At 36.3% G+C, this 26,055-nt stretch overlaps 2 protein-coding genes across 4 annotated transcripts in view; one reads left to right on the top strand and one right to left on the bottom strand.

Annotated features, from left to right (window-relative positions):
• The window catches only part of LOC105501230 (UDP-glucuronosyltransferase 2B9), a 476,097-nt gene that overhangs the window by 41,963 nt on the left and 408,079 nt on the right, over positions 1–26,055 (top strand). The gene's annotated exons all lie outside the window — the stretch shown is intronic.
• LOC105501231 (UDP-glucuronosyltransferase 2B19-like) lies at positions 1,224–14,747 on the bottom strand. Of its 3 annotated transcripts, XM_011927070.1 has the most exons (7): positions 14,400–14,747; positions 13,989–14,048; positions 12,438–12,586; positions 8,131–8,262; positions 5,333–5,420; positions 3,954–4,173; positions 1,224–1,500 (listed from the first exon to the last, which is right to left on the bottom strand). In XM_011927070.1, the coding sequence occupies exons 1-7, from the start codon at positions 14,599–14,601 to the stop codon at positions 1,224–1,226; spliced, it is 1,128 nt and encodes a 375-aa protein (XP_011782460.1). In that variant the 5' UTR covers positions 14,602–14,747. The 3 variants fall into 3 exon arrangements, with proteins under 3 accessions (XP_011782460.1, XP_011782458.1, XP_011782459.1); XM_011927068.1 differs by having other exon boundaries at positions 13,989–14,747; XM_011927069.1 differs by lacking the exon at positions 13,989–14,048 and having other exon boundaries at positions 14,241–14,747.

Below are 26,055 nucleotides of genomic sequence, written 5' to 3'. Positions count from 1 at the left end.
TACATATATATACTATGTATATATTATATATATGTGTGTGTATATATATAATATATGTATATATATCACATTTACTTTATCCACCCATTACTTTATCCATACATGCCATATGTATAATGGAATACTACTCAGCCATCAAAAGAGACAAAATAAACCTGGATATAGTTGGAGACCATTATTCTAAGTGAAGTAATTCAGGAATATAAAACCAAACAATGTATGCTCTCACTTATAAGTGAGACTGAAGCTATTAGGACACAAAGGCATAAGAATGATATAATGGGCTCTCGGAACTCAGAAGGAAAGTAGGAGGGGGGTGAGGGATAAAACACTACACATTGGGTACAGTGTATACTGCTTGAGTCAAGGGTGCACCAAAATCTGAAAAATCACCACTAAAGAACTTATCCATGTAACCAAAGACAAACTTTCACCCAAAAACTTTTTAATAACTAAAACGAAAAAGAATTTAAAAAGATGAATATTTTTAAATGACCAGAAAAATAGAATTGGCTCAAAAAACCAAACACATTGTAAAATTAGTTCGTTTTGTAGTAGAAACTAGGTATGAGTTGCTATATTTCTAATTCCACATACTTTCCACTGGGAAGTGACCAAAACTCTAAAATGGTAATCATTTTTTATCAAAGCTTTTAGCAAAAAAAAGTGACAATGAAGCTGGATGCACAATAAAAGGTAAGCAGCACTACTCATCTCAAAATATCAAGAGGAAGAGAGAGACTTTTTATACAATCTAATTATTTAATAGTTTCCTCAGAGACAGTCAAAACAACACAATCCTGCATGAAATGAATCCAAAGTATGCCGAGTATGTGCAAAATAGTACTGATGCTGTCAGTTCACTTCTTAATGTTCTTGTTTACATGTACAATGTTGACATGTAGTTAAGCTTAACAATTTTTTTCACATAAACTGTGAATGAGAACAATACATTTCAATACAAGCTCAGTAAATTTCAATATAAGCTCTTTTGGCTTTATATCATTTTTGTTTTCCCTAATGTTTTCCTCCTTGAAGTGAGATATTTCTAACAGATAAACAGGTACTAAATAACTGAAAAAAAAATTTTTGATTTGACAAGGTAAGTTTTGAAAGATGTTTGTCACAAGAAGAAAAGAATCTTGTATCACAACCTATTCTTGTTGTAGTAAACTGAAGAAGTCTCATTTATTGGGTTTCCCAGCTTCCAGCCTCAGGTGTAATTAATCTCTTTTTCCCTTCTCTACTGTTCTAACAAACTTCCAGACAAAAAACAGACATTTTGTGATGATGAATATCACAGTAGCCACGCAGGCCAGCAGGAACCCAATCACATCCAAAGAGTGGTACTGGAACCAGGTGAGGTCATGGGCTGCAACCCGAAGGTGTTTGGCTCCTTTATGGCGCATGACAAATTCAATCCAGAAGATGGCTCGATCCAGGGGCTTCACTGGTTGATCATGATGAATTCTTGATAATTTCATAGCATTCTCTTTATATCTAAATGATAAACATAAAGGTATCAACATTGAAAATAAGTTAATTTGGCCAGGCGCAGTGGTTCACACCTGTAATCCCAGTACTTTGGGAGGTCAAGGCACGCGGCTCACAAGGTCAGGAGATCAAGACCATCCTGGCTAACACGAAGAAACCCTGTCTCCAATAAAAATTCAAAAACAAAAACAAAAACAAAATTTACCCAGGCGAGGTGGCACACACCTGTAGTCCCAGCTACTTGGGAGGCTGAGGCAGGAGAATGACTTGGACCCAAGAGAGGGAGGTTGCAGTGAGCCACGATTGCACCACTGCACTCTCAAAAAAGACTTAGAGAAAATCTTCACAAACTACACATACCACAAAAGATTAATATCCACAGTCTACAAAGTACTTAAACAAATCAGCTGTGAGTGAGTGAGACCCCTTCTTAAAAAATAAACAAATGAATATAAAAAATAAAGTAAGTTAATTTGCTTGAGCATATCAAGTCCATGAAAGATTTGTAAAGTGTCATATGATTCAAAGTAAATGTAAAGAATTGACATAGAATTTGTGTATTTCAATTTGAGTCATCATAGAAAGTTTGCCTTTTAAATTGCATTTCAGAATTGACAAATATTTTTAAAGTAAAAATGGAAGTTCAGGGGAGAAAGTTACTTATTTGAGGCAGAGAACATATGAGCAATTTTATTCTTTTTAATTTTTAGTTTTTTTGAGTACATAGTAGGTATATATATTTATGAGGTACATGAGATGTTTTGATACAAGCTGTTATGTGAAATAATCACATCATGAAGAAAAGGGTACGCATCTCTTAAGCATTTATCCTTTGTGTTATGAAATATCTAATTACGCTCTTCTAGGCCTCAAACAAGCATTCAAAATCATGCTCAGCATCATGAGCCATTTTAAGTGGTGAAAGATATATACTTAAAATACAATTTGAGAATTATCACCCTTAAGTTTCTAAAGATGAATTGTGTTATGTGGGTGAAATGCCTCATAGCCATGAGCTCTGCTTCTATTCTAATCTTTTGTGTCCTACTGTTGCCCACCCAGTAACCAGAATGATTTCTTTTTTGAAATTAAAATCAGATTATGACACTGTCTTGATTAAGAGTTTTGCCTGACTTTTCATCATATCAAGAATAAAATCCAACTCTGTTATTTGGTTCTCAGGATCCTCCATTATCAGACACTGGCAAGCTCTTCTCCAAACACTTTCCCATGCACACTAGGTCTTCTAAGGACTTTGACCTTATATTTTCGCTTAAGTTCCCATGTTAGCACCTTACACATTGTGTCTCTCTATCCACGCTTGGAATACTCTTTCTTGCAACAACCCAAGGCATGCTTCCATCTCTTTTTGAGGCAACCCTCTAAATGTTACCAATAAGACAGGCTTTCCCTGGCCACTCTATGATAGAGTCCCTAGGATTTCCTGTATTTTGTGTGCTTATTTTGAAATTATTTGACATTTAGAATCTTAAAATACATCATATGTCTTCTAAAATACATATTTAAGTATAAAACACATAAAATAAATGTACACACACTAAGTGAAACAGCTCAAAAATGTAAGATCATCGTAAACATTATTTTGAAGTGAAGATACCAATTACCTATATCTCAGATCATGATAGAGATAAATAAAATATGGAATACCCATATTATAAAATATATTGCTGTAAAAAGAAATGAAATGTTATACACACAATGTAAATAAAGCTAAAAACCATAAAAACAACAAAAATTGTACTTGGTGAAAGAAGTCATTTTCACAACATAATAAGTTGTATGATTCAATTTATATGAAATATGTAGAGAGAAGACCTACAGAGAAGGAAAGAAAATTGGTGTTAGCCTAGGACTAAGGGGTCATGGGAAGTGACTTCTATACCATTATGGTTTCTTTTATGTTGATAAAACTGTTCTAAAATGATATAATGGTGATGGCTTCATGACTCTAAGCATACTAAATACATTTAGATTTTATACTTTAAGTAGGTCGGTTTTCTCCTGTGGAAATTAAATTTAATTATCAAGTCTGTTACAATAATGATAATAAAAATAAATTTTTCTGTGAGAAAACAGATATACTTTGAGACATTTTAGATATTGAATTAAAATATTTTCTTATATGACTTCAAGTTTATCCCTCCTTTCTACTGTGGACTGATTATGTCACATTTATTTTAATATGTCTTCTTATCTATATCACTTTAAAATTAGTTTTGTGTAGAAAATTATTTCAATAATTGGTTATTCGTTAAATGTATGTGGTTCAAATAAAATTTTTAAATAACCACTCAACAATAAAAGCAGATTGCAGATTGTTTAAATCATTTAAATTCTTTCAAAATCAGTCTCTTAGATAAAGGATAAAAGTCATACTCACTATTGACAAGAGAACCGATCTAAAAATACCACCGAGTAAAAAAATAAGTTATACTCACAAAGGATCATTTATTACTGTCTTCAGTGAATTGAGTAAGTCTGTACTCGACATTGTGTTGAAGTTCAAACTAACAGCTGCGCCCTTGGCCTTCATGTGTGCGATGTTATCAGGTTGATCTCCAAACAATGGAACGCCCACCATAGGGATTCCATGGTAGATCGCCTCGTAGACGCCATTGGCTCCACCATGTGTTATAAAAGCTCTGGTTTTTGGATGACCTAGGATTGAAGGAATTTTAGCAAAATTATTCATAGGAATAAAATGAGAAATGCACAATGGAAGAATCTGAATGTGACAGTGTTTCCTTGATAACACACTGAACTGAAATGAAATTGCTTTTCAGACTTCACCGGAAGGAGCACCTAATTCTGCTGGAGATGTAAGTGACGGCTATGTGGTGTGTTTAACTTCAGACTGAAAAAATTAATACAATATTACCAGTTGAACTAACAACAAGTGAAATTTGGACAAGGAAATATAATTTGCAAAAAAGACAAAAGCACAGAAAAGGGATGGGCATGTAAGAATGTGTTCTCATTTTTTGTTTGTTTGTTTTTTTAATGGAGACAGAGTCTCTCTGTCACCCAGCCTGGAGTGCAGGGGTGCAATCTCGGATCACTGTAACCTCTCCTAGATTCAGGCAATTCTCCTACTCAGACTTCTGAGTAGCAGGGACTACAGGGAAACCACCATGCCCGGTTAATTTTTGGTATTTTAATAGAGACTGAGTTTCACCATGTTGCCTAGGATGGTCTTGAACTCCTGAGTTCAGTCAATCCGCCCACATCAGGCTCCCAAAGTGCTAGGATTACAGGCGTGAGCCACCTTGTCTGGCCAGAATGTGTTCTCTTAAGTACAGTCATGGAGTGTGATATGTGGGGTGTGCAAGGCAGTAGGCAGTGAGGTGATGGTGGTGCTAGAATTGAGGAAGGACAGGTCACACTTCATTATGAAATGTGTCAACACTTTTTGATTAAGATTAGGGATTTAATCCTACAGAAAATGCAGTGTCCATGGTGGTAGCAAAGAGCTGTTATTTTTAGTGACATTTGAAATAACCCTACAGAAGAGGAAAGTAAAGTTGTAGAAATATGAGAAAGGAAGACAACCCAGGAAGTGCCAGAAAAATTCTCTGAGAGGAAATAACACCTGAAATAAAGATACTCTAATCATAAAGAATGTGGGTGCCTATCATAAAATGCCAACAATTATTGTTTATTCTTTTCACTCTAGGACTGGAAAATAAATATACAGAAGTTTCATTTTATTTTTTAAGTTTTTCCATAACAAATGTTCAATAGGCTTGTTTTATAATGATTATTAACACTCTAATAATCTGTTACTAATATATTCAATATTTGTTCTCCAGAGACTTACCAAGAAGATCATTCTGGGGTAGCCACTTGTACAGCTGAGTATTGAGTCCTAAGGTATCTGGTTTATTCCCATCAAATCTCCACAGAACCTGTTACAGTGAACAAAATATCTTATTCCATGAGAGGAGCCCAAAAGTTATAGAATGCTAGAACTCTAAAGAGATTAACAATGAGAAAAAGGGATGTTAAGTAACAAAAACTACTCAGACTGATGTAAATAGAATACTCACATTTCATTTCCATATTTTTATAATTAGTTAGGTATATAAGGAAATCATGTTTTTTCAAAATAGTAGCTTAGACAAATAAGATTAACAATGAAAAGTTCAAGTATTTAAAAAGTTGTTACACTTTTCAAAAGAAAATCTATATATGGCAAACCTCTATATAAAAAAAAACTTAACATCACTGGTCAAAACCACAAAGAGATACCATCTCACATCAGTCAGAATGGCCATTATTAAAAACTCAAAAAATAACAGATGCTGGCAATGTTGTATAGAAAAAGAAATGCTTATACTCTGTAGGAGGGTGTGTAAGTTCAACCATTGTGGAAGACAAGGTGGCGATTCCTCAAAATCCTAGAAGCAGAAATACTATTCAACCCAGCAATCCCATTACTGGATATGTATCCAAAGGACTATAAATTAGAACATGCACATGTATGTTCATTACAGCACTATTCATCCTAGCAAAGACATGAAATCAATCTAAATGCTCATCAATGATGGATTGGATAAAGAAAATGTGGTATATGTACACAGTGAAATATTATGTAGCCATAAAAAGGAATAAGATCATGTTTTTTGCAAGAACATAAGTGAGCTGCAGTCCATTATCCTTAGCAAACAAACACAGGAACAGAAATCCAAACACCGCATGCCCTCACTTACAAGTGGAAGCTAAAAGATGAGTACACATGAACATATAGAGAGGAATAACATACGCTGGGCCTTATTGGAGGATGGGGGTGGGAGGAGAGAAAGGATCAGGAAAAATAACTAAAAGGTACTAGACTTACTACTTGCATGATGAAACAGTCTGTACAACAAACCCCCAAGACATAAGTTTACCTATGTAACAAACCTTTCCATTTAGCCTGAAATTAAAAGTTAACAAACAAAATTTAATTTTAAAAAGATAAAAAGTTTTAATAATTATATGCATTAAAATTTTTAGGTACTCATCATTCTAGTGTGAAAAAGCAGTAACAACTTACTAATGACCTATATGCTTATTTTGTGTTAACGTATTTTATGAGTTTTCATCTACCAAATTTAACATAATTTATTCATTTTTTTGAGTAATATGGGAAGTAGTTCACTTATATCTACTTTTCTGTAAGTTATTCTAATAGAGTTTTATGTCTTTGATTGATAAAAATGCAAGTATATAAAATAAGCTACCTGGAAGATGTCAATTAATGCTGCAAAGGTAGTGTGTACAACTTCTTTGAAATTACAAATTGTCAAGCAGTACTTCCAAAAAAAATTTCAAGTGATAGTTTTTGACACAAATTCAGAGTATTCTCAGGATTGCTAATTTTGGATATTTTTCAACATAGAAATGAGGAACCTATTGGTACCACGAATAAAAATACAACTCATAAATAAATTTAAAATTGTATTTTGGTGAATTATGGTCAACTGATTGCTAACACTTAGAAAATGTGCTACAAATTTTGACAACAGTGATTAATATGTTCTGGTATAGCCAAGACATTTTTATGTTTATTTTACTAATTTTGGAAACTCCAAGGAATCCTTATAAATTAAAAAATCATTTACAGTGCTTAAGTTGTATTTGTTACATCAGTGTTAAAGTAACTTTGAGTTTTTAGCAAAATATTAGCATAGGTCATTACAAGAAGGCTATGTCAGACAGGGAACTAAAAAGTAATTGACAAATACACATTTTATTCTATATAAAAGAAAACATGTTCCTACTATGTTCTATGGAGGGGGCATCTGAACCTGTCCCCTGCCTGGCTTCCTTCTGCTTGATTCCTTCCTATATTTCCTTCTGCTTCCTCCACTGGGAGAAGTTGTTAATCTCACAGTGCAACGTCCTTGTGGGGCCACATATCATACTACACAGGGTCCACCCTCAGAGCAGGATCCATCTCCACCCTTTCTCTTTCATCTTCCTGCTTCAGACATTGTCTGGGCCCGATCCAGCAAGGCAGGCTGCTTTTTCTCTTTCTCCAAATTTGCCTGGTTGTGTGGGTCCTTATATTAGTTGTCTGACAGCCTAGACTGTCCTTTGTCTGAATAGTACCCTGAATATGACACAAATAGGCCTGCTCCAAAACATACAGGAAGTACATGAGGCTGGGTAACATGGCAACACTAAACTGCATGCTGCGTGTCAGACTTTTTAAATACCTGCTATTGTTATTGTTCTAGTGAAGTTACTATAATGTTATGTTTTCTATCATCTGTAGGGGGTACAGTGCCCTCAGGGAATCTTAAATAAAAGGATCAAATCACAGGGGCAGAATTTGGTGATAGCTCTTACCTGACCCCAATATCATGATAATACCAAAACTTCAGCTGCAACTCTTAATTATATTTATTCCTGATCACAATGCTAATGCCAAACTAATTACCAATGAAAAACACCCTCTGTATTATTTTAGCATCTTCCATATATATTTTTGGTTTTGAGTTAATATCTGAGATAATTAGTGCTTTCCCAACAGCTGAATTTATAAGCAGGAAGTTTCTACAGTTGGATTCTTTACAAACTTTAACAGCCTCTTTCAGCAGTTTTTCACAACATTAAGACATTGTATCTTACCTTTTGTGGGATCTTGGCAAGGGCTGATGCAATTACGTTGGCCCTTTCTTCTGACATGTTACTGACCATCGACCCCAGAGAAAACACCACAACACCATTTTCTCCAGAGCTCTGGACAAACTCTTCCATTTCCTGTGAAATAAAGAACGTGTTCCATCATAATAGATTATCAGCACAGCAAGCACTGTGAAACAATTGATATAAAAACTAAAAATAGAAAATCAACTATTATCAAGAATTACTGGAGTAAAGGATGTTTTTTGACTGACTCGATTACTTAGTTTTTTTGCAAGATGCATAATATTAGATAGGATGCCTCTGTTAAGGGTATTTGTATATATATATGTGTGTATGCATGTTTGTGTGTGTGTGTGTGCGTGTGTGTGTGTGTGTGTGAAAGAGAGAAATGAAATAGAGCTATTACACAGTATTTGAGGGGATAACCAAACTCTTCATTTATAATATAAGTACTAATATAGGCTCTTTAATGTGGCACCACTTGGCTTTAATGCTATATTGTTGTTCTGCTAAATCACATATGTTTATTTTATGCAGGTTTTCTGCAGAATTAATTCAGTTGGAATTCATTAGTGGTTGACTTCCCTGACTCTGAGCACTGAGGAAAAGTTACTCACAGCTGGGATTATGTAAATCTACATTTATCTTACTATAATCCTTTACACATCACTTAAAATTTGTCAGAGTTTTCTGGTCTTTTTTCAAAAGAAGAAAAAAAAGTAACTGTAAAAAGTGGTGGTTAAGAATCACTGACATTGTGGAGTCTGCTATTGTGGTTTGGAATTTCTATGAATTAATTCTAAGAGTCTCGTTTATAATACAGAATTGTACAGTATATAGTTAGATAGTTGACTGATCATCTTTTTCAGCTGATTGTTTAGGTGGGACACCTATTACCCTGAAATCACACTGTTAAATTGATGTGCTATCTTTAACTGCATGTGAGGAACACTCATCATCTCTTTGCTGTGTCTCAGAGGCAGCAGCACCTGCACCAGAATGGGAGAGACTGCCAGGCCTTTCTGCAGAGGAGATTTGGTCACTTTCTTGAGTAGCTCACTCACACCACATACAAATCTTGGTGAAAATGTACTTGGTTGGAATTTATTGAGAATCATTCTGACTTGTGTTCCCCAATCTATGCCAATTTTTAAAGTTAAATAATTTCAGATGTAATCATTGGGGTAAAACTTTCTCTTAAGTGTTCTTTGCAAAACAAAGAAAAAAAAAATCCAAATGTTCATTTGCAGACCACATATGGCTGAGTAGTTTTTAAAATATGACTTTCAATGTTAAGACATTAGTGTTAACGATGTCAGAGTCACTGTAGTACTATTCCAGATAATACATGGGATACCCAGGTATTGTGTGTGATTGCAGTTACCTGTAGCCACATTTGATGTAACTTATGTTCAGTGTTTTGTCTCAGTGGCTTGATGCTCAGAGCCATCTTCATCCACCCAGTGTTAAAGTAACATAACCACTGTTTACAGATTCATTATTGAGGTGGACTAACTCTTTCCCATTCTGTGACAACTTAAAAAAATACGCAATTTATTGTTATGTAAGGAATTTTATAAAAGTGTTAAAAGTTCTAGAAGGAAAATAAGTTTTTTTATAAAATTTCTGTCTAGAGATGTTATCAAGATAAATATGTATGTTTTCATCATGCCTTTTGTTCTATTTTTATCGCTCAATGTAAAATGGTCACATTTATTTAAACAATTTTGTTATTATTGTCTATACTTTTTCTCCAACAAAAAATGTGTCATCTTGTAATATTTATAATTTTCTACCTCGCTTTACTTGTATTATAGCTGACTGTAATTGAATACTGTATTGATAAAATTATTATAATGCTACAGTATGCATCTAGTATGTTTTTAATTATTCCTTCATTTAAGATATTTGATTACTTCCAATGTTTATTTTGTGAATATTTTCATTAAATATTAAATATGTATATTTTGATTTTTTCTCCGTCTGATTTCATGCAAATATCTTATAAAACCAATGGCTATATGCATTTTTAACACTTGACACATTTGCCAAGTGTCCTTTTCTATTAAAATATACATAAATTATCTGAGAATCTAATATTTAATTGAATAGAATGCAACTTGGGTTTACAATTATTTTACATAATAAACAATTAGAAAATGGGTTTCACAACCATTGATTTGCATTCAAAGTTTTCTTCCAGTTAATAACAACAGCTAGTATAAGTAATTAACAACAGCTAGTACTAGTAATTATCACTGTTGTACTACTAGTCATCCTTTTTCTTATCCTTCTACGCCTCCTACTATCTTCCCCCTCCTACTGGCACTGTCGGCTTCCCTTAATGTGAGTGGGTAAGTGTTTCAAGAGTAGGATAGGGTGGCACAGAATTTCCAATAGTCTCACCTCAGCTTTTGTCTTTTTAGAAAATTACCTTATAAAGCCCATACAATTTGCGTTCAACTGAGATATTAAATTTTAACCGTGCAATAAAATATCAGTATCATGTTGCTGCTAATAAGGAGGTAGACAGAAATGATCTCCTAAGAGATTACATAATAATGCAATAAAGAATGCTTACTTTCTACCTATTTCTCAGAACTGTGGTGTCAATTTAAAATACATGAGGTTCTTATGTTTCTTCATAAAGATTATAATGTTATACGATGACAGAATTCTTTTGTTATTGTAAACTAAGGGCACTATTCAGGTACAAGTGGTAGAAATTATTTGGTATTTATTATACATGTATTGTTCATTTTTTCTGTGCTTCTCTATTAGGCAGCTATGATGTTGAGACACAAGTTACCCCAGGAAGCTTTACTCAGTTGCTTGTCTTAAGGCAGAAAACACCTGCTCTAATAGGGTGTGTTTATGCTAAGATGTAAACCTCTGGAATCTCAATGCAGAATGATTTAAATGCTTGAGTAAAATCAAGTAAACGCTGGGTCTTGCTTCATATATTATTAGAATAACACTTTTATATTGTTAAGGAATTATTTTCTTGTAAGTTGGAATACTGGTGAAGATCCTTATTACTTATGTTAGGATTTTGCAATTTCAGCTCGCTCATCTTACTGTCAGAACTGACATGTCTTCTTTTAATCAAGTCCACAAAGTATCTGTCCTATAGAAGACAGGTAGGACTTTGTTAGAGAATGCAATCTTGAAGCACTGAATAATTAGTTTCTATTAAATGAGGAATGATATCTTAAGTGACTTACACATGTTAAGTAATTAGTAGTATTCGTAATAACAAAAATAGCCATAATTATAAAATTAATAACATTTCTGCATCACTAACTATATGCCAGAGACATTTAAAGTGGTTTATTTGTATTAACTTTTTTTCCACACAACACAATATGAAGTTATTAGTATTACTGCAAAAGTAGGCATAATTATTTCCATCCACTTTCTAGTACACTTTTCCATCATCTGCTGCCTGAGTTCATATACGATTTTCTGAATGCTCGGAACTTTCCAGTCTGGCCCTTCTGCAATTCAGTCTATTGAACATCTCGGAATGTTTCTTTAGATATAGTTTTCTCATATATTTTCTTTTCTTAACTCTTTTTAGTAGTTCCTAAATGTGCTTAATAAATATTTCAACTCCGAAGGAGTATCTGACTCTTATCTTGCCTGTCAGCATCATCTGATTCTTACTCAATATCTGCCTTGCAAACTAAACTTTGAGTCTTGAGAACTGTCCTGAACACTTTACCTGTTTTTATTTTTGTGTTTTTTTTTCTCTCCCTCAATTCTTTCACCTATTCCTGCATATTGTTCAATTCTCATCTAAATGATTAATATCTGTGACTCCAGCATACTCTCAATTATCTACACTGGATGCTTCCTTAGCATTGGTTTTTCCCTGGAGATAATAGTTTTTACACAGTTTTTATTGCTTGCATATATTCTGTCTTTCAAAGTAGAATGTAACTTGTGTTGGGACAGAAACTGTGTACAACACACTTGCCTGTGGTGTGTGCTAATCTCTTTATAAATATTCTTTGAATGAATGGCCAGTATCTTCTTATACGTTGCATAATCAAAGCTTAAATTTAACAACCCTATTTTCAAAGTCTCCTTAGTATGCCTCTTTATCTGTAATAATGATGAAATTCACAAACTTTTGATGGTATCAACATGTATGTGAGTTTTTAATTGGTATGTGCTTTACCTTCCCACTACCCATGTTTCTTCCAGTGTAAGTCAAACACTCCGAATGAATATAGAACCACTCGCTCTGAAAATTCAAAGCAGACAAACAAACAGTAATAGTTTACCTTAGGTAGGGGTTTGGCAGGTTTGCAGTGGAGTCCCCCAACGAACTCAACATTTGGTAAGAGTGGATGAGGAAATTGAAAATCCCAGTAGTTTCGAATAAGCCATATTTCAGCTTTTGCCATTGTCTCGAATACTGTAGTGGGTCTTCCTGATGGGAAAAAAGAAAAGAAAAGGTAGAAGACACAAGATAATTAGGTAATTTTCTGAAAGAAGTTAGAATAATGTAGGCAAAAATGTAGGTGAAGTGTTTGTACTTTGAAATATATATACATACATTCATATACAGGCATAATTTAATTTGTATGTATTATATATTTTGCTCCTGTGTATTTACAAGAAAGACAAAGTGGTGAGAGAATCATGAGGGTAAACTACATCCCTTATGTCACATCGGTATATTCACAACCATAAACAAGCCATGGAGAATTAATCTCCATTTCTTTATTTTTCAAAGCTTTATAGTAGCAGATATATATATATATATAGATATATAGATATACATGTATAGATATATATAGATATAGATATATAGATATACACACACACATATATATTATATACACACACACACGTATATATATGTTATTTTGGAGCTCCATTATCAATGAATTCTGCTGTACCATAAAAATAATTTTCTAAGAAATAGTCTCATTCCCGTAATTCATTAATCTAGTCCTTTTATCTTTGGATCTTCCAGTGAACTGTTGATTATTTTGAAATTATAGTTGAAATCCTTGTACCTACTACTGCTTTTGATTCATGCTAAGATTTTAATAATATTAGTTTATAAGTAAATATATTTGCAAATTACAGCTAGAAAATTTTGAGAAATTATCAAAATAGGCATTTGTGTTCAACCTTAATTTGGCTCATATTTTAAATAAACATGCATAGTTTCAAAAAACTATACAGTTATATCTTAATGTTCACACTTCGACAAGATGATTGGCCTTAAAATGAATGGTTTCCAATCCTAAAGTGAAGGAGAATAGAAACATTGGAAAATTCAAATTATAATTATATGTATTGGTTTTTCATTCTGAAATGGAGACATTATTTCTCTCAACTGTGGAGGAAACCTCCTGGTAACACGGGTACATGTTGCAATTACTAAATAAGGAGACTGAGGTATACAAGAAAAAAACAATTTCTGCAATGTTAGATAGTTCTAGAAAAATGTGTAACTACTCAATCTACCAGTACGCATTCAGCAAGATGTTTCTTGATGAGTCTGACATTTTTAGATTAAAAAAGTATAATAATAAAACAGAAGTGTGATTGCTTACAAAAATCTAAGGTGCACTAATTTACAGGTTTATGACTTCCTGGAGTGTTCTGTATGGTTGATGGCCACAGGGTTTTATCTGATCCTATGATTTACCTTCTCTATAGTGTTTGTGAGTTTGATAATCTTTTTCTTTCATTTGATAAATTCACTTACAAAAACCACAACTACCCTGACTTTATAGCTTTATACAAGCTCAGCTTCAACAGCTTCAAAGGTACAAGAAAGTTAGATCTCCACGCCACCAAATGAAAAATTTACTTACCTAGAACTTCACTGTAAAACTGATTCCAGTTCTTTACATCCCATACTTGGAACCAAAAGTCAAAATAAACCATATAGATCATATTTTGTACTCTCTCCATGAAAGTCATTTGGTCTCTTAATTCTGTCAGAGGAACAGGTACATAGGAAGGAGGGAACAGAAATCCTCCACCATGCTTTTCAATTGCGTAGCCAGGAGACATGCGGAGGCTGTACACAAAGGGTATTTTAAGTAGCTCAGCCAGCAGCTCACCACAGGGGGAAATAGGATCTGCAAGAACAACATCAAATCTTGACTCCTGCAGTTTTTTCATAAGTTTCTTATTTGAAACCACATCTTTACAGAATTTTCTAATCATGTCAGTATATGTCCACATCATTTCTTGTATTTGTAAAATATGTGGCCAAAATGTGTCTTTTGGAACATCTAACCATCTCTTAATCAGTTGTGTGATGCCATTCTCAAACTCAGTTTCAGTTAAAGATGTAGGACAAATTTCAAATTTAAGAGCGGATGGGTTGTTGGGACCAGGAAGAATGGAAGGTGAATATGCCAATACAGTCACCTCATGACCTCTGTGGACAAGCTCATCCAGGATTGTCTTTATATTCATCCAATGGCTGAATTCTGTGGGCTACACCAGCACCTTTCCACAACTCCCAGAGCTCAAGTAACAGCTCAGCTGTATCAGCAGAAGAGCTGAAGTCCATTTCATAGACATCCTGATGCAATGCAATGCTTGTTTTCCAGTTGCTGCTCCTTTCTGTCGTTTCTCATGGCGACATCCAAGTATAAATCACTCAAGAAGTTAAAATGTAACTTTTGTACTTCAAAGTAAATACATTAACAGTCTGAGCATGTGCATAACAAGGACACAAATAAAAGGTGGAAGACCTGCTTACACAAGTGGGTTTATTTGCCTTTTCATATTTTTAAGTGCTAAAATTCAGCTAATATCAGTGATCTTGGATGGACACATCACCTGACTCATGTAATATATTTTAGAAGAGTGTCCAGAAGAGTAGCAGTGAAAGGCTCACGTTCCTGCAGTGTCTTTGACACAGAACTAAAGATAAAATAGCTAAACATTGTTCAAAAACTTCTGTAAATTTGTTAAAATATAATTCAGATACCATACGAATTATCAACTAATGTGCAAAATTTAATGTTTCATAGTATATTCACCTTCAGGTCCAGCATTCTTATGAAACTACTGACTCAGCTGGTCTGAAGGACCTCACTGATGTCAGCTAATCTGAAAGACTTCACGATGCCAGCTGATCTAAAGCAGCTGACTCACCAGATAATGCAGTTTCTTATTCCTGATGATTTTATCTCCATTATCCTGACTAATCTGTGACCCCAATTTTTCAGTCCATCACTCTCCATTATCCCCTTACAAATTTCAGACCAGAACCCCTTAGGGAGGTAAGTTTCAGAGTCTCCACCTATCTCCCTGCTCAGTGCCCTGCAATTATTAAACTTTTTATTTGCTGCAAAACATAATGTCTGATTGTAATTGGTCTAATATTGCAGAGTGGGCGTATGAAACTGTTGGCCCTATAACAAGGAATCCAGTGGAGGAAATATGGCAAATATGTTGTAAATAGAAAGATAACTCAAATGAGAAGTGAAACTTGAAGATGTAACTACATTGCTGCAATATCATGATAAAACAAATGCATGAGGGGTTGCTTCTTATGGAAGAGCAAAGAAAGTTGTTTCTTGAGATGGAATCTACTCCTGGTGAAGAACATGTAAACATTGTTGAAATGATAACAATGAATTTAGAATATGACTTAAACTTAGTTAATAAAGCAGCATTACGCTTTCAGATATCTGATTCCAAATTTGAAAGAGGAACCACTATGGGAAAATTGCTATCAAACAACAATGCATGTTAAACAGAAATATTTTGTGTAAAAGAAGGGTTAGTGGATGTGGCACCTGCTGTTGTTTTCTTACTTTTAAGGAAGGGCCACAATCATGCCGACTACTAGCAGCCACTACTCTGATGAGTTAGCAGCCATCAACATTGATGCAAGAAAGACTCTCCACCAAAGCAACAAATTTCTAACTCACTGAAGGCTCACATGAGTGTTACCACTTTTTAGCAATGAAGTGTTTTTAATTAAGGCATGTATTTTTTTTGAATTTAATACTACTGCAGAATTAATGGACTATAGCATTGTGTAAACGTAACTTTTCTGTGCCAGAGAAACCAAAGCAAACAGTACAACTCACTTTACTGAATGTTTTGCTTTATTGTAGTAGTCTGGAACCAAATCTGCAACATCTCAGAAGTATTTCTTGTATTAGCAAAATCACCTAATATGAGATACACTCTTGAAAACTATTATAACTGGGGGAGTGGCCAAGATGGCCAACTAGAAGCAGCTAATATGCATTTCTTCTAGAGAAACAGATGGAGTGAGTAAATATAGCACCTTCAGCTGAAATATCCAGGTACTTGCACTGGGACTAATCAAGAAAGCAACTGATCCACAGAGAATGGAGAAAAACAAGGTAGCTGTGAATCCATCTAATCCTGGGCTTTTTTTATTTTATTTTATTTTATTTTATTTTATTTTTCCGTTGGTTGGTACGGTATTTATTACTGCCTCAATTTCAGAATTGTTATTGGTCTCATCTTATTCTCAGTTCATCCTTGGAAGTCTGTATGTGTAAAGGAATTGATCAACTTCTTCTAGATTTTCTAGTTTATTTGCATAGCGGTGTTTATAGTATTCTCTGATGGTGGTTTGTATTTCTGTGGAGTCAGTGGTGATATCTCCTTTATCATTTTTTATTGTGTCTATTTGATTTTTCACTCTTTTTCTCTTTGTTAGTCAAGACAGCTGACTATTTTATTTTAGTTTTTCAAGAAACAGCTCCTGAATTTGTTGTTTTTCCGAATAAGTTTTCATGTCTTTATCTCCTTCAGCACCACTCTGATCTTGGTTATTTCATCTTCTGCTAGCTTTGGAGTTTGTGTGCCCTTGGTTATCCAAATATTTTTGTTGTGATGTTTGCATGAAATTGAGGACTTTCAAGCTCTATGATGTGAGGATTTAGTCCTTTAAATTTCCCTTTTGGCAATGCTTTAGCTGCATCCCAGAGATTCTGCTACCTTGTCTTTCTGTTCTCACTGGTTTGAAAGAACTTCTTGATTTCCGCCTTAATTTCATTACTTACCCAGGAGTTATTCAAGAGCACGTTATTCAATTTCCTTGTAGTTGTGGGTAAGTGAGATTCTTAATCTTGAGTTCTGGTTTGATTGCGCTGTCATCTCAGACACTGCTTATTATAATTTCAGTTCTTTTGCATTTTCTAAAGAGTGTTTTACTTCTGATTCTGTGGTTGATTTTAGAATAACTGCCATGTGGTGCCCAGAAAAATGTATTTTCTATTGTTTCCGGGTGGGGAATTATGCAGATATCTGTCAAATCTACTTGATCCAGACCTGAGTTAAAGTCCTGAACGTTGTTGTTAATTTTCTACTTTGATGATCTAATATTGACAGTGGGGTGTTAAAATCTCCCAATATTATTGTGTGGGAGTCTTAGGTCTCCATGTAGGTCTCTAAGAACTTGCTCCATGAGTCTGGGTGCTTCTGTATTGGATGCATATATATTTAGGACAGTTAGCTCTTCCTGTTGAATTGAACCCTTTACCATTATGTAACGGCCTTCTTTATCTTTCTTGATCTTTTTGGTTTAAAGTCTGTTTTGTCAGAAACTAGGATAACAAGACACACATTTTTATGCTTTCTTTTTGCTTCATAAATTTTCCTCCATCCATTTATTCTGAGCCTATGTGTGTCTTTGCACATGAGATGGGTCTCTTGTATACAGAGTGCTGATGGGTCCTGATTCATTATTCAGCTTGCTATTCTATATTTTTTAATTGTGGCATTTAACCCATTTACACTTAAGGTTAATATTGTTATAATCCCGTTACTGAGTATATACCCAATGAATATAAATTATTATATTTTAAAGATACATGCACACATATGTTCATTGCTGCACTATTCACAATAGCAAAGATATAGAACAACCCAAATGCCCACCAGTGATAGACTAGATAAAGGAAATATGGTACATATACATTGTGGAATACTATGAAGACATAAACAGGAATGAGATCATGCCCTTTGCAGGGACATGGACACAGCTAGAAGCCATTACCCTCAGCAAACTAACTCAGAAACAGAAAAACAAATACTACATGTTTTCACTTATAAGTGAGAACTGAACAGTGAGAACACATGGACACATGGAGGGGAACAACACACAGTGGGGCCTGTGGGGGCAGGGAAGGGAGGGCCCCAGGATAAATAGCTAATGCATTCTGGGCTTAATACCTCGGTGATGGGTTAATAGCTGCAGCAAACAACCATGGCACATATTTACTTAAGTAACAAAACTGTACATCCTGGACATGTATCCTGGAACTTAAAATAAAACAAATACAATGAACAACAACAAAAATAAATTATTAATAAATGATATCTGAATGAAGAAACAGAGAGAGAGAGAAAGAAAGAAAGAAAGAAAGAAAGAAAGGAAGGAAGGAAGGAAGGGAGGAAAGAAGAAAGGAAGGAAAGAAGGAAGGAAGGAAAGAAGGAGAGAAGGAAGGAAGGAAGGAAGGAAAGATGGAAGGAAGAAGGAAGGAAGGAAGGAAGGAAGGAAGGAAGGAAGGAAGGAAGGAAGGAAGGAAAGATGGAAGGAAGGGAAGGAAAGGAAGGAAAGGAATGACAAAGGAAGGAAAGGAAGAAAAGAAAAGACAAGTCATGATGATGGCCCACCCAGGAGCAACGCAGAGCCAAGTGAGCCTCCCTGATCCAGGGAAGTGATGAGTGAATGTGCAACCCCAGGTAACATGCTTCTCCCACAGATCTCTGCAACCCTCGGGTCAGGAAATCCCCTCATGAACGTACTCCACCAGGGCCTTAAGTGCGACACACAGAGATACATGGAGTCTAGGTAGAGCAGCAGCTCTGGCATGTGTAGAGACCTGAGAGTCTTAGATACCCCAGCTTTATGGGCTTCTTTGCAAAAGTAGCTGTAGCTACGGCAAAGTGGGAGATCAGGAATGAATATGTACTCCTAGCAAATAATCTGATTTCAGGGGGCTGAACAGTGATGGTCTGCAGGTACCACCTTCACAACACATCACACAGGATAAGACCCACTGGCTTGGAATTCCAGACAGCCATGGTAGCAGTGTTGTGCCTACCAGGGATGAAGCTGGGAGTTGGGTGCAGAGGGGAAGTGAGCAAGGCAGCCTCCCAATTTTGCTGTTTAGGCAATTTAGCTGTTCTGCCTTTTGAACTTTGGAGAGTCCAAATGGACTGGGGGGTGGTGTAGATAATCCCTCATCTGTTGCAAATCTATTCTGCTTAAACTTGGCCAGACTGCTTCTTTAAGCAGGTCCCAGATCCTCTTCCTCCCCACTGGGTGGGACCTCCAAACAGAGGCTTCTAGCCACCCTACCCAGTGCTCTCCCACCAATAGAGATTTGAAAACACACTGGGAGAGAGCTTTCAGGAGTTGTGGGCTGCCATCTTTGCTGTTTGGGCAACTTAGCAGTTCCAGCTTGGAGGCTTTGAAGAGTCCAAGATGATTGAGGTGAAAGTGATGGCCCAGCACAGCAAAGCAGTCCTACAAAAATATGTGACCAGAATGCTTTTTAAAGTGGGTCCCTGATCCTGTTCCTCAACACTGCGTGGAGTCTTCCAGCTGGGATTTTTGGGTACTGCCACTGATGTTCCTCAGCTGACAGAATTTTCAGGTCTCCCTAGTACAGAGCTTCCAGGGAAAGGGGCAGGCTGCCATCTTTGCTGTTTGGGCAACCTAACCATTCCTGCCTTTGAGCTTTGGAGGTTCCAAGGTGACCAGGGACTGGATGTGTACCCGCAGCACAGCACATCTGCTCTATGAAAATGTGGTCAGATCACTTTTTGAAGCAGGATTCTGATCCCGTTCCTTCTGACTGTGTTAGAACTACCAACTAGGGTCTCCAGACACCTCTTAGAGGTGCATTTGGACCAGCAACAGGTCTGTACCTCCCTGGTACAGAGCTATTAGAAAAAAAAAAAAAAAAACAGGCTGCCATCTTTGCTGTTTCTCAGACTACACTGGTGATACTTTCAGGTACTTGAAAATCTGAGGCAACTGGAGACTGGAGTGGGTCCCCAGCATACTGCAGCAGTCCTACAGAAAAGTGGCCAGACTGTAATGTGGGTGCCTGTTCCCATATCTCCATACTAGGCAGATCTCCCAAGTCTGGGCCTCTAGCCACCCCGTGCCAGAACTATTGAGCTAGTAGAAACTTGGAAACTCCCTGAACAGAGCCTCCAGGGGCACCTGAAAGCCTCTCTGCCACAGCCTCTGCAGTCGAACTTACCTTGCTACCCTCAAACTACCAAAGGAACAAAGACACTAAATGTCATACCCACAACTCCAACAATCTCCGGCTGATTCAAGAAAAGGAGGCCAGTTTATCTCCCATGGATTCCACGCATCACACTGCTAGTCACCTAATGGGAACCCCTGGCTTAGGACCCCAGAACAGCCTCTCCATCCCAGGATGATTGCATTGACTGATTGCTAACCAGAATCTCTCTGGTATGGATACTCCAGGAGACAAGCAAAGTGGTGGAGCAGTAAGCCAGCTCATGTGGAGCTAAGAGGGGTTGGTGTGGGAGCATCTGTAGCAAAGTATGGCCATCAATGGCCATCTCTATAGGCTTAGATAGACTTTAGCCCTAGGGGAAATGTTGGACCTGGTCTTTTCAGGTCAATTCTGCACATCAGACGAGGCCGGTCTGACTGGAGCACTTCTTGGACTTCTGCCCTCTTCCAGGGTGCCAGCCTGGCCATGACTGCTTACAGGGTAGCCTTTGGTGCCCTGGGGGCCCACACCATAGCTTCTGCAATAGAGGACTGTGCCTGACTGGGGAGCACCAGCGAGGTGGCTGGCCCCTACAGCCATGCGTCAGTCTACATGTTCTCTCTCAATACTGCAGTTTCCTCTTAGCCCACAGAAACTCCCCACTCCGCTGTGCCAGTACAAGTCTTCATGAGTGGGTTTTGCTTTGCTTGCCCCAGCAGCACACAGGAGTGCAGTACACCCTCCCACCGCATCCCTTCCTCCTGCCAACAGCCTTTGCAGACATAGCCTTGGCGGGCACAGAACCAGAAGCCCTTCCCCTGCCAGTCACCCACCCTTGTACTAAAGCTGCACACAGAACAGGAAATCCTCCCATACCCTGAGTGATCACTCTTGCTTGTCAGACACAGAGAAGAGACCCAGAACTATGCTACCCAGCAACCCACCCTAATCCAACACCACTTCCATTGTTAAGGGCACTCCATCTCCAGCAAGGGCCTTCCACTCCCCCTCCAGTTGCTTTGCTTCAGCCTTCATGATGAGCTGCTGCACCTGGGCCACCCCAGCTCAGAAGACTCAAAACTTTGAGGAGCCAGAGAACAATGTTGGGACCCAAAAGAAGTCCACTGGAGTTAAAACACGTGGTCCAGGAGTTGGGAGCAGAAAGTTGGCCCTCCAAAATCTTCCAGAAACAAAGCCAGTTGGCTGAATTCACCTTATATAACAATGAACCCTCAAGGTAATTAAATAAGATAAAGAAAAAAACAAGCAAAAGTCAGCAGCCTCAAAAACTGAAGACAGGCCCACAAAGGTAAAAAATTATTGCAAAAATGCTGAAAACTCAAAGAGTCACAGTGCCTTCTCTCATCCAAATGACCACATCACCTCTCCAGCAAGGGTTCAGAACCAGGCTGAGGCTAAGATGGCTGACATGACAGAATTAAAATTCAAAATGTGGACAAAAATGAAGTTCACTAAGCTAAACAAGTACATTGTAACCCACGAGCAAGGAAGCTAAAAATGATAATAAATTATGATAGGAGCAAAATATAGTATAAAGAACTCTACTTTACATAGTAACCAGTATAAAGAGAAAAGTAACCAACCTAATAGAGCTGGAAATTATACCACATGAATTTCATAATGAAATCACAAGTATTGAAAGCAGAATACACCAAGCAAAGAAAATAATCTCAAAGTTTAAAGACTGGCTGTCTGAATTAAGACAGGCAGACAAAAATAGAAAAAGAAAGATTGAAAAGGAATGAATGAAATCTCCAAAAAATATAAGATTTTGTAAAGAGACTACATCTACAACTAACTGGAGTACCTGAAAGATATGGGGACAATGGAATCAACCTGGAAACCATATTTCAGGTATCATCCATGAGAACTTCCCCTACCTAGCTAGAAAGGCCAACATTCAAATTCAGAAAATGCAGAGAATCCTGGTAAGATGCTTCATGAGAAAATTATCATCAAGACACATAATTATCAGATTCTTCTTGGTAGAAATGAAAAAAAAAAAAAGTTAACAACCTGAAGATCACAACTAAAAGAATAAGAGAAACAAGAGAAAAAAGAAATTCCAAACCTAGCAGAATACAAGAGATAATGAAAATCAGAGATGAACTGAAAGAGGTACAGACAAAATAAAAACATTCAAAAGAACAATGAATCAAGAATCTGTTTTTTTTTTGAAAAAAATAATAAAATATATAGACTTCTAGCTAAAATAATAAAGAACAAAGAGAGAAGATTAAAATAAACACAACCAGAAACGATAAGAAGGAGATTACCACAGACTTGACAGAAATAAAAACAACCATCAGAGAATATTGTGAACAACTCTATGCACAAGAACTACAAAATGTAGAAGAAATGGTTCCTGGAATCATACACCCTTCCAAGACTAAACCCAGAAGAAACTGAATTGCAGAACAGAACTGTAACAAGTTCTAAAATTGAAGCGGTAATAAATAGCCTACCACCCAAACAAAGCTTAGGACCAGATAGATTCACAGCTAAATTGCACCAGACATAAAAAAAAAAGAAGACCTGGTATTATATCTACTGAACCTATTTCAAAGAGTTGTGGAAAAGGGACTCCTCTCTAAGTCATTTTATGAGGAAAGTATCATCCTAACACTAAAACCTGGTGTTAGGATGATAACTTCAAGCCAATATCCTTGGTAAATCTTAATGCAAATATCCTCAACAACACACTGGCAAACTGAATTCACCTTATCATCAAAAAGTTTATCCACCATGATCAAGTAGGCGTTATCCCCAGAATGCAAGTTTGGCTCAACCTATGGAAACAAATAAATGTGACTTTTCATATAAAGAGAACTAAATACAAAAACTACATGATTATCTCAATAGATGCAGAAGAGGCCTTCAGTAACATTCAGCATTCATTTATGTTAAAAACTCTCAGTGAACTAGATATTGAAGGAACATATCTCAAAATAATAAGAGACATCTATGACAAACCCACAGTCAACATCATACTGAATGGGCAAAAGCTGGAAAGATTTCCCTTGAAATCCTGCACAAGACAAGAATGCCCTCTCACCACTCCTAATCAACATAGTACTGGAAGTTCTGGTCAGGGCCATCAGGCGGGTGAAAGAAATAAAGTGTATTCAAATAGAAAGAGAGGAAATCAAATTATCTTTATTTGCAGATGACATAATCCTATATCTAAAAAACTCCATCATCTCGGGCCAAAAGATTCTTAAGGTGATAATTTCAGTGAATTCTCAGGATGAAAATTCAATGTGCAGAAGTCACTATTATTTCTATACACCAGCAAGAGCCAAGCCAAGATCCAAATCAGAAGCAAACTGTCATTCACAATTGCCACAAAAAGGATAAAATACCAAGGAATACAGATAGGTGAAAGATCTCCTTAAAAAAAAAAAAGAAAAAAGAAAACTACTGCCCAAAGAAATTACAGATGACACAAACAAATGGAAAAACATTCCATGCTTATGAATAAGAAGAGTCAATATTGTTAAGATGGCCATACTGTACAAAGTCATATGCAGAAGACTAGAACTGGACTGCGTCCTCACATCATATAGAAAAATCAACTCAAGATGGATTAAAGACTTAAATGCAAAACCCAAAACTATAAACACCCTGGAAGACAAACTATATAGTAGCATTCAGAACATTGACATGGGCAAACATTTCATGACGAAATGCCAAAAGCAATTACAATAAAAGCAAAAATTGACAAATGACATCTAACTAAACTAAAGAGCTTTTGCACAGCAAAAGAAAATATCAACAGATTAAACCAACGACCTACAGAGTGGAAGAAAATTTTTTTTGCAACTATGCATCTGGCTAAAGTCTAACATTCATCATCTATAAGAGACTTAAACAAATTTACAAGAAAAAAATTAAAAAGTGGGCAAAGGGTATAAACAGGCACTTTTCAAAAGAAGATAGACAGGCATCCAGTAATCATTTGAAAAAAAACAGCTGAACATCACTGATTATTTGACAAATGCAAATTAAAACCACAATGAGATACCATCTCATTGTTAGAATGGCTATTATTAAAAAATAAAAAAGAAATACAAAACAATAAAAAATAAAGAAATTAAAAAACAGATGTTGGAGAGGTTGGGGAGAGAAAGGAACACTTACATCCTTTGAGGAGTATAAATTAATTCAGTCATCATGGAAGACAGTGTGGTGATTCCTCAAAGGCTTAAAGACAGAAATACCATTTTACCCAGCAACCCCATTACTAAGTATATAGTCAAAGAAATGTAAACAATTCTGTTATAAAAAACATGCATGCACATGTTCATTGCAGCACTGTTCACAATAGCGAAGACAGGGTATCGGTCTAAACGCCCATCAGTGATAGACTGGGTAAAGAATATGTGGTACCTATATACTACAGAATTCAATGCAGCCAGGAAATAAATAATGGGATTATGTCCTTTGCAGGGACATGGATGGAGCTGGATGCCATTATTCTTAGAAAACTAACACAGAGGCAGAAAACCAAATACTTCAGGTCCTTATTTGTAAGTGGGAGCTAAATGATGAGAACACACGGACACATAGAGGGGCACAAGAGTCACTAGGGTCTATTTGAGGCTGAAGAGCGGGATGAGGGAGATGATCAGAAAAAATAACTACAGGGCACCAAGCTTAATACCGGAGTGATAAATGTTCTGCACAGCAAACCCCCATGACATAAGTTTACCTATATAAACCTGTACATGCACCCCTGAAGTTAAAATAAAAAACATATATTTTAAGTGTAAAATACAATACTGTTAACTAGAGCCAAAACATTGTGCAGCAGATCTCTAGAACTTATGCATCTAATTTAATTAAAACTTTATACCTGTTGAACAGCAACTCCCAATTTCTCTCTTTCACTGGGAACCACCATGCTACTCTCTGATTCTACGAGTTTACCTGTTTTAGATGCCGTGCAGAAGTGGAAGCATGCAGTTTTAGCCTCTGTGTTATTTCACTTAATACTACTTTCTGAAGGTTTTTTCATGCTGCCACATATGGCAGGATTGTTAGATCATACGGAAGTTTCATTTTATTTTATTTTATTTTTTTACACAGGGTCTCACTGTGTTTCCCTGACTGGCATGCAGTGGCAGCACCTCAGCTCACCGCAACCTCCGCCTCCCAGGCTGAAGCGATTCTCCTGCCTCAGCCTCCCGAGTAGCTGGGATTACAGGCGCATGCCACTACCGCCTGGCTAATTTTTTTATTTTTAGTAGAGATGGGGTTCACCATGTGGAAGTTCTATTTTTAATTTCTTAAGAACCTCTACATTGTTTCCCTAGTGTCTGCAATATTTTATATTCTCAGCTACAGTGTACAAGATTTTCAATTTCTCCATATCCAAGCCAACAATTTTTGTGTATATCTTTGCTTATGTGCATCTGTGATGATAAATACATCCTAAGAGTTGTGAATTGATATATTATTACGGTTCTGATTTTTCTGATGATTAATTATATTGAGCATTTTATCATACAGCCGATGGCTATGTGTGTAACTTTTTTGGAGAAATTTTTTTTTCAAGTATTTTTCCATGTGTTAATCAGGGTTTCCCCCCCCTCCTCCTCCTCCTCCTTCTTCTTCTTCTTCTTTCTTCTCTCTCTTCTTCTTTCTT

Source organism: Colobus angolensis, unplaced genomic scaffold (genome assembly GCF_000951035.1).
Source record: "Colobus angolensis palliatus isolate OR3802 unplaced genomic scaffold, Cang.pa_1.0 Scaffold70, whole genome shotgun sequence".
NCBI classification, from domain to species: Eukaryota; Metazoa; Chordata; class Mammalia; order Primates; family Cercopithecidae; genus Colobus; species Colobus angolensis.
This window is presented reverse-complemented; position numbering and strand designations above follow the sequence as displayed.

Coding starts and splice junctions, on each gene's coding strand:
- LOC105501231 (XM_011927068.1), bottom strand. CDS start 14,601: ATGAATATAAAGACAATCCTGGATGAGCTTGTCCACAGAGGTCATGAG. Junction 5,421..8,130: donor TTGCCAAGATCCCACAAAAG/GTAAGATACAAT, acceptor TCACTGTAACAG/GTTCTGTGGAGATTTGATGG. Junction 4,174..5,332: donor ACCCCAGAATGATCTTCTTG/GTAAGTCTCTGG, acceptor CTTCAATCCTAG/GTCATCCAAAAACCAGAGCT.